Below are 13,780 nucleotides of genomic sequence, written 5' to 3'. Positions count from 1 at the left end.
GGCGCCCCTCAAAATAAATAAAATCTTAAAAAACAAAACAGGGCGCCTGGGTGGCTCAGTTGGTTAGGCGACTGCCTTCGGCTCAGGTCATGATCCTGGAGTCCCGGGGTCGAGTCCCACATCGGGCTCCCTGCTCCGCAGGGAGTCTCCTTCTCCCTCTGACCCTCCTCCCTCTCATGCTCTCTGTCTCTCATTCTCTCTCTCGCAAATAAATAAAAAAAAAAAAGGTTTAAAAAAACAAACAAACAAACAAAAAAAACAAAACAAACCCAGAAATACCCACAAGAGGAGAATCCACAGAAACAGCAAGTAGATTGATTGGTGGTTGCCTCCAGCTAGGAAAGTCAAGGGAAAAGGAGTTTCTTTCTAGAGTGATAAAAACGACCTGGGGGGTGCCTGGGCAGTTCAGTCGGTTAAGCAGCTGCCTTCGGCTAGGGTCATGATCCCAGGGTCCTGGGATTAAGTCCCATGTCGGGCTCCCCGCTGAGCAGGGAGCCTGCTTCTCCCTCTCCCTCTGCCCCTGCTTGTGTTCCCTCTCTGTCTCTGTCAAGTAAATAAAATCTTAAAACAAAAAAACCCAATGATCCGGAATTTATGATGATGGTTGCATAACTTTGTGAATATAACAAAGACAGGTGAATCATACTTTACTCAATTACTAAAAGAACAAAAAAGAAAAAAGAAAACAAACAAACAAAAACCCTCAAAAGACTTGAAAACAACTGGTCACTATTCTTCCTTTCTTTTTCATTGGTTTTGTAAAATAGATGTTTGTCTGCGGGGGCAACTAGGAAGGGAAAGACTGAGCAGATACCAGGATCAAGTCTTCATCCAAGCTTGGAGGGAGAGAGACCCCAAGGGGAAAACTGATGGTAACCACAGAGAGGAAAACAGATCAATGAGTTTCTGCAACAAATAGAATCTGGAGGCTGCTTTGGATCCAAGAGCACCCCCTTCTCTTGGCTACCCTAAAAGATACTACCTTTGGTCCTCTTGAAGTTGTCAAGTTTACACTCCAGACCTTCCACTGCGGACACAGAGTGGCTTCTAGGCAACCCCCGCTTTGCTGATCTCTTTGAAGGAGAAATCATTTCCTTGTTGAAGAGATTTCTTCGAACTTTGGTCACTTCTGAAAGCATTAAAAAAAGAAAAAGCAACATTTACTAATATTCACATTTACTAATAGGATTTCCTCAAATATTATACTCACATGATGCATTCAAACTATTTACTCTTACAAATTCAGTTTAAATCCAACTTTTCAGGAACATGAGGAAGGCCCACACCACTTAAGTTAGAGGCTGTCCTCATTGTAAAATGGACACAATCCTTAAGAGGCTGGCTAATGGAGGTCAGAGTCCTCCTACTATACGCCACTGTTATGATGATTTTCTTCACTTTAGACCTTTTGACTGCTTTGTATTCTGCTCAACTCCAAGGAAAGAAACTGCTCCTTTCAATTCCACAAATCTCATTCTTACGATATTTTACGGATTTGCTAGGTTATTTTAAATGCTCTTCCTGACTCCAGGACATGAGAATTGTGTGACCACTTAGACTCAAAGTTAGGAGAAACAGCTCCCAAGTCAAAAACTACTTGACAAAGCTAGCAGGATGGCATCTTAGTCCAAAGCAAGGATGGCCCAGAGGCGGCTACCCAAACACTAAGGATAAACTCCTCTAAGAGCAGGTCATTTAAATACAAACCAAATTAACTCTGATCCACAAGCTGGCAGGAGCCCTGATATTTACCCACTAGTGACCGACATTACTGTTGAGGACACCAATAACACCCAAGTTTCAAAACAAATGCCTGAAATGGATTTAGGACCTGACAGCCAAGTTTGATTTGTTCCTTGGTTTTCCCAAGTTTTTCAAAGTTTAATATTGACAGAAAGCTTCAAAGAATAACACATTACACATAAAATCAACTCTAAAATTCACCAGCCATCAACATGTTTTCTCCCTGCACCTCTATGTTTACAGAATTTTCCCCCACCGAAGCTGCAGAGTAAGATGGGGACATCCCAAGCCTTCAGTTCCCTGCACGTCAGTGCACATCTCCCAAGAACAAGGGCAGGGCACCCGGCATACTATCCACCTTCCCACTTCTCTCATGGTCAGCAATATCCCTTACCGCTCCCCCACCCCGACCCATGAAAGTTAAGATGCAAGCAGATCATGTGGTGCATTCAGCGGTCACACTTTAAATGCTTTCACCTAAACCAGTTTATCATCACTTCTTTTCCTTTTTGTGGTTTTCATAATAATAGTGTTTTTAAAAAAGATTTCCAGCCAGTGCTTTTGCAGAATGCAGTATTTTGAGACCATGTGAATACCTCATTCTCCTAGCACGTGGTATTTGGACAGATTTCATTAACCAACGATTATACAAAATTCTAATTTATAACTGTATGCAGCTGCTAAAATACGTGCAATTAAACTAAGTTTGTCATGCTAGTCAATAAATGTGTGCACTGCTAGAACACAGTATACCTTGTACTGGATCTTTCACCGGAAGTAGAGGCTGCTGAAGAGGAGGACGAGAGCTCTCCTGGAAGAGGAGGAAATCGGCATTCATTTAAAACAATAAAAATTCCACATGAAATCCTCTGACCCCTGCAGTTCCATTTGTAGGAATCCCTAACAGTAATACTTGTAAAATGCACAAATACAGATACATGTTCTAAGGACACTGAAGCCTGCATTGTAATACAAAATAAGAAACACCCTCCACATCCATAGAGTGAAGCAAATTTTTTTTTTTTTTTTTGAGTGAAGCAAATTTTGATACATCCATCCAACGCAGACATTAAAACCTCAGGAAGACCTCTAGAAATAGAGAAGGAAGGAAGACCTATCTGTACGTACACAGAAACAAGTCCATGATGGGAAAAAGGGAAAAAAGAAAAAAAAAAAAAAAAGAACAAGTACAGCAGGTTTGTACAGCTTGTGATGTGTATGTATGTGTGTAACAGGTATGAAGACACCTTTGATGTGTGCTATTGGTATATATAGAAAAGGGCCTGGAACAGACACAACAGTCATCAAGGATTACTTCTGAAGAATGAATGGAGGAGGGGCGACTGAGTGGCTTAGTCAGTTGAGCATCAGACTCTGATTTTGGCTCAGGTCACAATCTCAAGGTTGTGAGATTCTCAGGGCTGTGAGATCGGACTCCTGTGGCGGGCTCCACGGGGAGTCTGCTTGAGATTCTCTCCCTCTCCCCCGCTCCTCTCTCTCAAATAAAATCTTAAAAAAAAAAAAAAAATGAATGAATGGAGAAGGGACACTCTTATTAAATTTTAACTTTATAGGATTTTAAATTTTTTTTAACGATGATCATATATACTTTTTATAACTAAAAAGGAAAAACCCATATAAATTAGAGGATGACTATACTCTTAAGGACTTCTCTGCATTAATCTATTTACTATTCAATAGTCTAAAAATCTGATGCATCTAAACAACGGAATTGTTTTTAAAGCTTTTGTTTCTTTCCAGTTATGCCAATATATTTCTTGAAGAATGAACTACCATATAGAGGCTGACGTAAGGAGTGCTAGAAAGGACTGCAAATCATTGTAACATCTAGAGAGAAAGGAGGTCTGACACCTTTGTGGTCACCCACTTCTGGATTTCCCGCTCTCCAATCAGGATTCCAAGATACACAAGATTTGCATTTTTTCACTTATACTTATTAAGGCATACTAAGGAAGTGAACACCACTAACTCTTAAAACAACAATCCCACCTCCAATTCCAAAGGACAGCTATACATATCTAGAAACAGAAGCACTACTGTGATGATTAATGCTAGTAAAGCTAGTTCTTACAGAATTTTAACTCTTCTCAGATCACGCAGTTCAAAAAGTTTCAATGCACTGTCTCTCTTCTTTCCTTAACAAGATATCAATTCTACTTAATAAACAGACTCCAGCTGGGTTTCTTTTTTTGCAACCAACAAAGCCTCAAGTTCTCACACCTGCCACCAAAAAAAAACAAACCAGCAATCACCTGGCTTCACGACAGCTGCCCCCACCCCACCTTACTGAAGTAAAATATACTGAAAAGTACCTTCTGGTCTGCAAGTCCTGAAAGTCCTATTATGATGCACATTATTTTTCAGTGTCTCTTTGCTTTATTATTTTGAGTTTGCTTATCTAAAGATTTTTTTTTTAAAGATTTTATTTATTTATTTGACAGAGAGAGACACAGTGAGAGAGAGAGAGAACATAAGCAGGGGGAGAGGGAGAGGGAGAAGCAGGCTTCCTGCTGAGCAGGGGCCCGATGCGGGGCTCGATCCCACGACCCTAGAACCATGACCTGAGCCGAAGGCAGACGCTTAATGACTGAGCTACCCAGGCGCCCCTCTAAAGATTTTTTAACTTATTCATTCCTTTCTGTTTTTCTTTGTATCACCTCTAACTGTCATACTTTTGGGTAAACTGGTTTATCTTTAGCAAATTTATAGTTCTTTAGTTGTTGGATTCCAGTTGAATACTCATTCATAAAAACATCTTGTTTTATTTCTGTAACCTCCAGTGTCCACTTCCTCAAAGTAGAGACATTGCCCTTCAAGCTTATTTATTGTGTCAACTCATGCTGGAAGAAACAGATCCTGTAGCGCTATTTCCTGTCCATTGGGAAAAAACTTACGTTTTTTGTAGCTCTCTTGGACACTTTGGGGATCTCAATTTGTCGAAGATTCTGCGAAACCTCTGCAATGCTTTTATGTCTTATTAATGCATTTTTCCTTTTAAAAATAGAAACAAACAGCCATTATACATTCAAAGAGGTTACGAGTAAATTAGAAAAGAATCAGAGTTGAAAATAATACACTAATAAAAGCCAGTTATGCTGGCATTGGTCTGAATTTGTAGCAAAACACGCCAACTTCACAATTTCCAAAAGTTAACTACTATCAATTCAACTAGTTATGAAGAACGAAGAGCATCAAGGAAAAGAGAAAGTACACTGAAGTCCGAAGCTTATCTCATAAAAGGCTCCTAGCTCCTGGAGACCCCACGTGGATAGGCAAGGGCACTGGGGACTACATTATCAATCCTGTATATTCCTTGGATAATAAAAAGGATGCCAGATGCTGCATGTTAGGAATGCCAATAGACGGCTCCTGGGATTCAGACAGAAGGGCAACTAGTAATTCAACAAGTTATATACCAAGACAACTGCCCTCTGTCAGAACTACAACAGAGCAAGTAATTCCTTCAATTCCTTGAGCTCCCACCTTCTCTTCTTAGCTGATCGGGTTCGAAGCTCCTCCAGCTGGTCAGATTCAGTGCCACCTGACACTGATCTATGAGCACTTGACAGAAGAGGCACAGAAAGAAGGGGGGATATGTTCTCTTGTGTCACAGAGTCATCACTGAAAAAATCTAGAGGAAGGACACCAGCCAGCTTCTGAGGAATCATAAACCCTAGGCTGTCATAAAGATTTCCAAGTGTCTTCGGGATCGAGTCAATATACCTGTGGAATAGATTGGTTAAATATGCAATGGCCACCATTCCACCCTCTCTGTTCCATCCCTCATCCAGCAGGACAAACAGTCCTGAGAATTCCACAATTCTCACATAATACCACATGCAGTTCCTGGTAAAATAGTTCTAAAGTTAGTAGTCATCGAACTCACAATCCCAAAACTTCTTCCAGAAACTTTGTTAGGTATGCCAAATCCTCAGTCAAACACACCATGCGCAGCAAGTCTGTCACCTGAAGAAGATATTCGAAAATTACCATATGCCTTCTGCAGGGAAGCTAAGAGCCTTCAGGCTTATTTCCAGCAGCACTGAGCTATATACTTGCCTCCTTCACCACCTGCTCCATCTCAACGATGCTTTCGTGGACAGAAGGGCACTGCAGACACAGCTCCAAACGAAGAAATACCTGAAGCTGGCACCTTGACAGAATAAAACACCTGGGTCATATCTATCTTAAGTGCCATTTAACTGAAAGCAAAGATCTGTTTACAAAAGAACCGACAACCAAAAAGGAGAAGAGCCACTGCCTTCTCCAAATAACAATATGCTTATCAGGTAAATAGGTAACTCAAACTGCACATCAGAACATCACCAAGAATCAACCACAAAAAGCCTCTATGAGCAACTGGCAATCGAGTTGGTATTTATTTATCTATCAATCAATTTTAAATGGATCCAAGCAAATCTTGGAGCTGTTTTGGAGTGATGGTAAAAAATAAGTAAATAAATCAAGGTAGTTACTTACTCTCTGACTTTATCTTCATCCAGTTTTTCCCCTAGATTCTGTCGAAGACTTTTGCTAGTTTTTAAGAGGCTATTTTTTATTTGATTCACACAGTTCATCTGAAAATAAAAAATTATTACATAGGAGAATTCTGAGTTACTAATTATTTCTAATTCATTTCACAGCTGATTAATGTCCTAAGAAGGGAAGTACATTCCCTTACGAATTGCTCCCTTATTTCATTTGAATGAAAAATAGTTGAAATGAATGTGCAGGGTGTCTGGGTGGCTCAGTCGGTTAAGTGTCAGACTCTTGGTTTCAGCTCAAGTCATGACATCAGGGTTCCTGGGATCAAGCCCCGCATTGGGCTCTGTGCTTGATGCAGTCTGCTTGAGATTCTCTCTCTCCCTCTCCCCCACCCCACCCCCTGCTCACACACTCTAACAAAACCTTAAAAAAAAAAAAAATGAACGTTTTTCCTTCATATTTTCAAAAGGAGTAGAGTAAAAAGTATTTGAGAGCAAGGGGGCATGGCTACAACAAGCCTGCATATCTGACCTTCCTTAAAAAAAAAAAAAAAAAAGATTCCATTAAGTTAGTGACTGAGAAATCTAAGGACCATGGGAGTGCCTGGGTGGCTCAGTCAGTAGAGCATCTGACTCTTGATCTCAGGTATTGATCTCAGGGTTGTGAGTTCAAGCCCTGAGTTGCGCATGGAGCTTACTTTAAATAAATAAGAAAGAAAAGAAAAAAAAAAAAAGAGGAAGAAAGGAAAAGAAAAAAGACTGTAAACAACTCCTGTCCACTTTAGAGGCGCCTGGCTTGTACCACTAACCATGCATAAAGACAATGATAGCATGGTCTAAACCAATGATTGGCAGTACTCCCTGTGCATAAGAATCATCTAGCAAGCTTTTTATAAGTACATATGCCCGGGACCCAAGCCCCAAAGATCTGTTTCAGTTGGTCTTGAGGAAGCTAGGCATCAGCATTTTAAAAAAGTGTTCTAGGTGACTCTGGGTAAGAAACACCAGCTTAATTCATGCAGCTAACATGCAGCTGAAGACAGAGATTTCATTAGAAAAGAAGTATATGTAATTACCACTACCTTCACTTGGCCTATTTCCTGGGTTTCTGCCAGTTCACCATGTCCCCCTTCCAAGGTCTGGAATTATGTTCACCCCCTTGCTTATCTTACTTGTGAATCACACACCACATAATAGTCATTTCCCAAGACATATGAACCAAACCCACTAACAAGCAACCAACCACCCCATACTCTCTTACTTCTAATTCCTTGGTGCCTTTGGATTTTAGGAATGCTTTAATGGTTGATATCATATTCCGAGCACATGAATGCAACGTGATTTCTCCTGTGGCCACAGTCTTTTGGTAATTTTCATGTATGTAAGATAGGAGCTCCTCTTCGGTTTTAAAATCTATGGAAAAAAAATAAAATTGATCATCACATCTAGTCATTGTATTGTTTAAGCCAGTGGTTGTCAACTGGGAATTTTTGCCTCCCAGGGGACATTTGACTGTGTTTGGGTTGCCAGACTGGTGGGGATGAGGAGGATGCTCCTGGCATCTAGTGGGCAGAGGCCAGGGATGCTGCTAAACATCCTACAGCACAAAGGACAGCCCCCACAACAGATTATCCCACCAAAAATGTCAATAGTGTGGAGGCTGAGAAATTGCAGAGATGATAATTTTAAGGCTTTGCAAATCAAGTGTGCATGTTATAAATTTAAGGATAATCATTAATGGAAAATAAACTATAGGGGTGCCTGGCTGGCTCAGTTGATAGAGCATATAACTCTTGATCTCAGGGCTGTGAGTTCAAGCCCCATGTTGGGTATAGAGACTACTTAAAATAAAATCTTAAAAAAGCAAAACAAAACAAAACTATATAACCTCCAAACCTAGCAGAAAGGAAAAAGAGAAATAAACAAAACTTGATTAATTCCATAGTCTGCTAGAAAGGAAAAAATAAAAACTATAGAAAGCACAAAATAAGACACTAAAAAACATCCAAGCTTATCAGTAATTATAAACATTTATTTTACAAATATACTTGATGGGTAAAAGAAACTATCAGATTGGATTAAAAAATTCCCTTACATTATGGATGTCAGAAATTATTTAGAAATAAGTATCAATGAAAACAGAATATGGCAAACTTGTTTAATGCAGTTAAACTTAAAGGAAAATTCATAGACTTAAATAGTCTTTTAAAGAAAAAAAAATAGGGGCACCTGGGTGGCTCAGTTGGTTAAGCATCTGCCTTTGGCTCAGGTCATAATCCTGGGGTCCTGGGATTGAGCCCCCCATCGGGCTCCCTGCTCAGTGGGGAGCCTGCTTCTCCCTCTGCCCCTCTCCCTGCTCATGCTCTCTCCCTCTCTCTTAAATAAAATCTTTAAAAAAATTAAAAAATTAAAAAAAATAAAAACCAATCAGCTAAGGGCCCAACACAAGAAATAACATGAGAGTAAACCCCAAAAGAAAGGAATAAAGATAGGAACAAAAATGAATAGGAAAAATAAAAAGGAAACAAGAGAGATCAACAGAAACAAAACAATGATTCTCTGAGAACCCAAATACAGAAACCTATAGTAAAACTGAGCCGTTTAAAATGGGGTAAAGCATAAATAAGCAACATTAGAATGAAAAAATAGAGCACAGATTTGAAATACTAGTAAGAGGTAAGGTTGAAGTTCATTTTCTTCATACAAACACCCATTTGTTCCAGCACCATTTGTTGAAAAGATTATCCTTTGGCCACTGAATTACTGGGGCACCTTTGTCAAAAAGCTGTGTGCCCCTGTCGGGCAGGTCTATTTCTGCTCAGAATCTAGTCCAGAAACTGTTAATAGCACACAGTCTTGGGTGCTGTTAATTTTGCTCTCCCTTGAATGAACCATCCACATTCTCGAATACTTTTATTAGCTCATTAAAGACATTCTGTCTCATTCAGACTGATGATTATCTATGACCCTAACATTCCACAGGCAAAAAAAAAAAAAAAAAGCCTTCAAGGAGAATTTATTTATTTATTCCAGAATTCTCAAAAGAAGTCAAAGGTGACATCATGCAGTTACTGCCCAAAGTCCATAAGCTATCTTTACAGTCCTCCCACAGGACTGGCTCTGAACGTGCCCTGAGAAATGAGAAACCTACTGCAATTTTATCCCTTTTTTAGAAAACAAAGAATGGTAAAAATTAGGGGCACCTGGGTAGCTCAGCCGGTTAAGCATCTGCCTTTGGCTCAGGCCGTGATCCCGGAGTCCTGGGATCGAGCCCCGCGTCAGGCTCCCTGCTCAGCAGGGAGTCTGCTTCTCCCTCTACCCCTCGCCCTGCTCTCATGCTCTCTCTCACTCTCTCTAATAAATAAAATCTTAAAAAAAGAAAAAAGAATAGTAAAATTAATGTTACTGGACAAAATTCTTCTGTCCAACTCTGAAAGACCTTAATACCCTAGATCACTCCCAAAGCTTTCTCCTCTCCCTTAATTCCTCAATGTATAAAGCTTCTTTAACCACCTCTCATATGGCCATGCCATGGCCACTCTTGTGACTTTGCTTATGCCAATCCCCTATCTAGCATGCTCTCTCTTACCTTGCTGCCATCTCAACTCTGCTCACTCCTTAGCAGCTAGCCTGGGCTCCCCTGACTCCTGAGAAGCCTCCTCAGCCTGTTCTGGCCCAAGACTTGCCCTTCCCGTTCTCCAGTCCTAGTATGTCTTTACTTCCCCAACAGGCAAGTCCTTCCTGTTGTAGATTCCTGGCTCTCTCGTGTATTAGGTTGCATTAGTTCATTATGTATTGTGTGTGTGTGTATCTGCATATATGAATTCATTATTATCATCTTTGCTGCTGGATCATAAATCTGAGAATAGGACACGATCTTATTTTTATTGTATTCCCCATAACATACTTTGAGGAATGCAGATGTTTGATAAATATTGATTAATTGACAGGATTAAAACTTACAAGAATCTGAGGGTATGAAAAAGTAAACCTGGCCTTAGACACCAAAAAGCTGTGGAACTGAGGAATACCTTTAGGTTTAGAGCTTCTTAGTGTCCTTCCTCTGTTTTCCCATTTATCTGCTGTCCTCCCACCGGCCAGCCTTTGGACCCCCTTCTCCCCGGCCGCCTCTGGACTGCCGTCTGGACACAGCTTCTGCGCCTTCACGTTCAGCCTCGCCACGTTCAACATCTTCAGGGAGCGGCACATGGTGTTCATCTTCTGCCGCACTGGAGTCCGAGGGACCCCTCCTTCCAAAACAGCGTGGAGAGAAAAGGAAAATAGCTTTCACTTCTGCCAATTTAGGAACCACTTTAATTCAGATGAAACAGTCTGTGAAAGAATACCAAAATAAAGTATATCCCTTCAGGAGGATCTCAATTTGGTGGTTCATGCATCTCCTTGTACCTACAACCTGGAGTAGAAAGAGAGCTCTTCTTTAAACTGAGGTTTAGGGGCGCCTGGGTGGCTCAGTTGGTTAAGCGACTGCCTTCGGCTCAGGTCATGATCCTGGAGTCCCTGGATCGAGTCCCGCATCGGGCTCCCTGCTCGGCGGGGAGTCTGCTTCTCCCTCTGACCCTCCCGACCCTCCCCCCCTCATGCTCTCTCTCTCTCTCTCAGTCTCTCTCTCAAATAAATAAATAAAATCTTTAAAAAAATAAATAAATAAAATAAACTGAGGTTTAGGAACGGAACATCGCAACAGGATCAGATGATTTTTAGCAAGGCAAATGCCAAACAGACCCATTTTGGTGTTCCCCAATGGTCAGAGTTATGACGAAACTCTCCTAAAAGGCAATTGAGCAGTCTGCATCAAAAGCTACTTTCTCCCACTTTTTGGTACAGTAACTTGTTCCTGACAACTTATTCTAAGGAAGGCACTCAAAAAATAAATTGCATGCGGGACACCTGGGTGGCTCAGTCGTTAAGCGCCTGCCTTCGGCTCAGGTCGTGATCCCAGGGTCCTGGGATCAAGCCCTGCATCGGGCTCCCTGCTCAGCGGGAAGCCTGCTTCTCCGTCTCCCATTCCCCCTGCTTGTGTCCCTGCTCTCACTATCTCTGTCAAATAAATCTTGAAAAAAAAAAAATCACATGCATGATGTACACTCTAATATTATTTATAACGATAAAAACTGAAAATCTGTTCGACAACGCAAGAATTTTGTAAATTTTGTGAAGCAATGAGGTAGAATAGTAACCAAAAAGGCAAGGTAGCAGATGAGTATTTATAAGCAGCACATAAAGTTGGATTTATAGTTCTGTCATATCTAAAAATGGAAATGACCTATTAAGAAAGTAGGATTGTGAGCGATTTTTTAACATCACTTTCGTAACTAATGTAATCATTTTCAAATTTGAAATATAAGAACTTGTCCTTCTCTTATTCAGTTACCATTTCAACTACATTTTAGGGAATGCCAATCTTTTAAAACGTTACATGCTCAAAAAACAGTCTATGCACATACGTTTCTTTTTGCTGTCTTCCTCCTTGGACACAACGGATTCTTCCCGAGACTTTCTCTGGTAGAGCTCGGACAGGCAACATGTTAATTCATTTTCAGTTTTGGAAGACTCTTCCTTATTAGATGAGGCAGCCTGTAGTAACCTGTGAACAAGGCAAGATGTCTAGTATAAAGCTGAAATTCTGGTTTTTCCAAAATGCTATAACAACAAAATTCATTATCCCTTTAAAAGTTAATCAAAAGATGTCCACACAAGAAGCCTTCAAAAATTTTTTTTCTCAGGAGGGAAAATGTCCCTGTCTTCTCACAATTTAAACACTCACACTAGAAGATAGGAGAGAAATACGCAGTAGACTGCCCCCTCATAGCTCTCAGAAGAAACCAACCGATGCAACACCTTAATAATCAGACTTGTAGACTCCATAATTGTGACACAATAAATGTTTGTTGTTTAAGCCCCTCAAAAAAAAAAACCACTCAGGAATGGAAGCAACCTGTTCACAAAACCATTAATCATGACATATAGTATTGACTTATCCATAGTTATTTTTTACTCAGTGTATTTTTTACTCACTTAATATACTGATGTAACAGTATATTAAGTGTCACAGTGACTTCTGAATAATTCTTTCACATTGTAGTAAACTAATTTGGGATTGATGAGAAGGGGATGAAGTGGGGCTGAGGGGGTGATTAGTTATCAAATGCTTTTCTGCCTAGGACTACAGATCAGTCACTAAGCAAACTAAGAAAATGGCACAACTTTCGGGGCACCTGGGTGGCTCAGTCATTGAGCGTCTGCCTTCGGCTCAGGTCATGATCCCGGGGTCCTGGGATCGAGCCCCGCATTGGGCTCCCTGCTCCGCGGGAAGCCTGCTTCTCCCTCTCCCACTCCCCCTGCTTGTGTTCCCACTCTAGCTGTCTCCTTCTGTCAAATAAATAAACAAAATCTTAAAAAAAAAAAAAAAAAAGAGAAAGAAAGAAGAAAATGGCACAACTTTCAAAATGCATTACTTGTATTTCACTGTCCTCCATTATGTGATATTATTTGATTTAAAGTAGGAGGAAGTTATGGCGACATGAGTTGAATCTGCTGGGGCTCTCAGTTTCACACACGTAGCAGGTCTGAAGCAGACTAATTCTCCCTAAGTGTGCTGGGATTGCCTTTCACTGAGGGGAGGGTTTGTTTAGAACTTATGAACCTTTCAAATACACAGTAGAGAAAGCATTATTAGATATATACCTCCCAGCAAGATTAAATACTTGCTAATGGTCTACCCTATCTACTTCAGATTTTTTAGTGAAATTAAGCATTATAGACACACAAAAAAGCCCACTCTTATCTTTTCCCATCGCTTCCTTCCAGAGATATTCCTAGACCTGTGTTTATTTATAGAGACATACATATGTATGGAAACCAATATAAATTGCTATTATATGCATTCTAAGTTTTTAAAAGTATCATACATCATCCTTTTGCACTTTTTTGTCTGTACTCAACATATTTTTCATGAGCATATAAATAGCTCTAGTTTATTCAGTTTTACTAATCTGTAATATTCCCTTGTATAACTATATCACAGTTTGTTTCTCCATTTCCCCACTGAGAGACAGCTGGTTCTTTCCACTTTTTCACTTTTAAGGACTGGCAGTGAACAATCAAGAGTAGCTCTCCTCACGTTTGTGCAAAAACTTCTCTAATGTAGACACACGTAAATGGAATTGCTGGTTGTCAGTATGCGAAGTTTCTGCTTTACTAGGAATACAACCTGCTCTCTGAAATGGTTGTAATCATTTATAATTCTATTGTCTAAAGTGTCATTGCCCCTTGTTCTAGATCAGATTTACTGACCTGGGACAATCTAATGGTATAAAATAGAATCTTGCAGGGTTTTTCTTATTATGGTTTTCATTTCCATTTATCTAAACTGACCATCTTTTTTTTTTTTTTTTAAGTTCTATGCCCAATGTGGAGCTTGAACTCAGGTCCCTGAGATCAAGAGTCACATGCTCTCCAGACTGAGCCAGCCAGGTGCCCCAACTGAGTATCTTAGCTTTTCAAATTACTGC

General features: G+C 40.3%; 1 protein-coding gene across 1 annotated transcript in view; it reads right to left on the bottom strand.

Moving 5' to 3' along the window:
* The window catches only part of TICRR (TOPBP1 interacting checkpoint and replication regulator), a 44,992-nt gene that overhangs the window by 19,946 nt on the left and 11,266 nt on the right, over positions 1-13,780 (bottom strand). Inside the window, exons 6-15 of the mRNA XM_021680536.2 lie at positions 11,714-11,853; positions 10,280-10,498; positions 7,510-7,661; positions 6,244-6,341; positions 5,824-5,917; positions 5,651-5,730; positions 5,248-5,487; positions 4,659-4,755; positions 2,497-2,554; positions 983-1,129 (exon numbers count right to left, since the gene is read on the bottom strand). Coding sequence (XP_021536211.1) covers positions 983-1,129; positions 2,497-2,554; positions 4,659-4,755; positions 5,248-5,487; positions 5,651-5,730; positions 5,824-5,917; positions 6,244-6,341; positions 7,510-7,661; positions 10,280-10,498; positions 11,714-11,853 — 1,325 coding nt within the window. The remainder of the gene's footprint in view (positions 1-982; positions 1,130-2,496; positions 2,555-4,658; positions 4,756-5,247; positions 5,488-5,650; positions 5,731-5,823; positions 5,918-6,243; positions 6,342-7,509; positions 7,662-10,279; positions 10,499-11,713; positions 11,854-13,780) is intronic.

This window comes from Neomonachus schauinslandi, chromosome 9 (genome assembly GCF_002201575.2).
Source record: "Neomonachus schauinslandi chromosome 9, ASM220157v2, whole genome shotgun sequence".
Classification (NCBI taxonomy): Eukaryota; Metazoa; Chordata; class Mammalia; order Carnivora; family Phocidae; genus Neomonachus; species Neomonachus schauinslandi.
The sequence above is the reverse complement of the archived record's forward strand: the minus strand, read 5'-3'. Positions and strand labels throughout refer to the sequence as shown.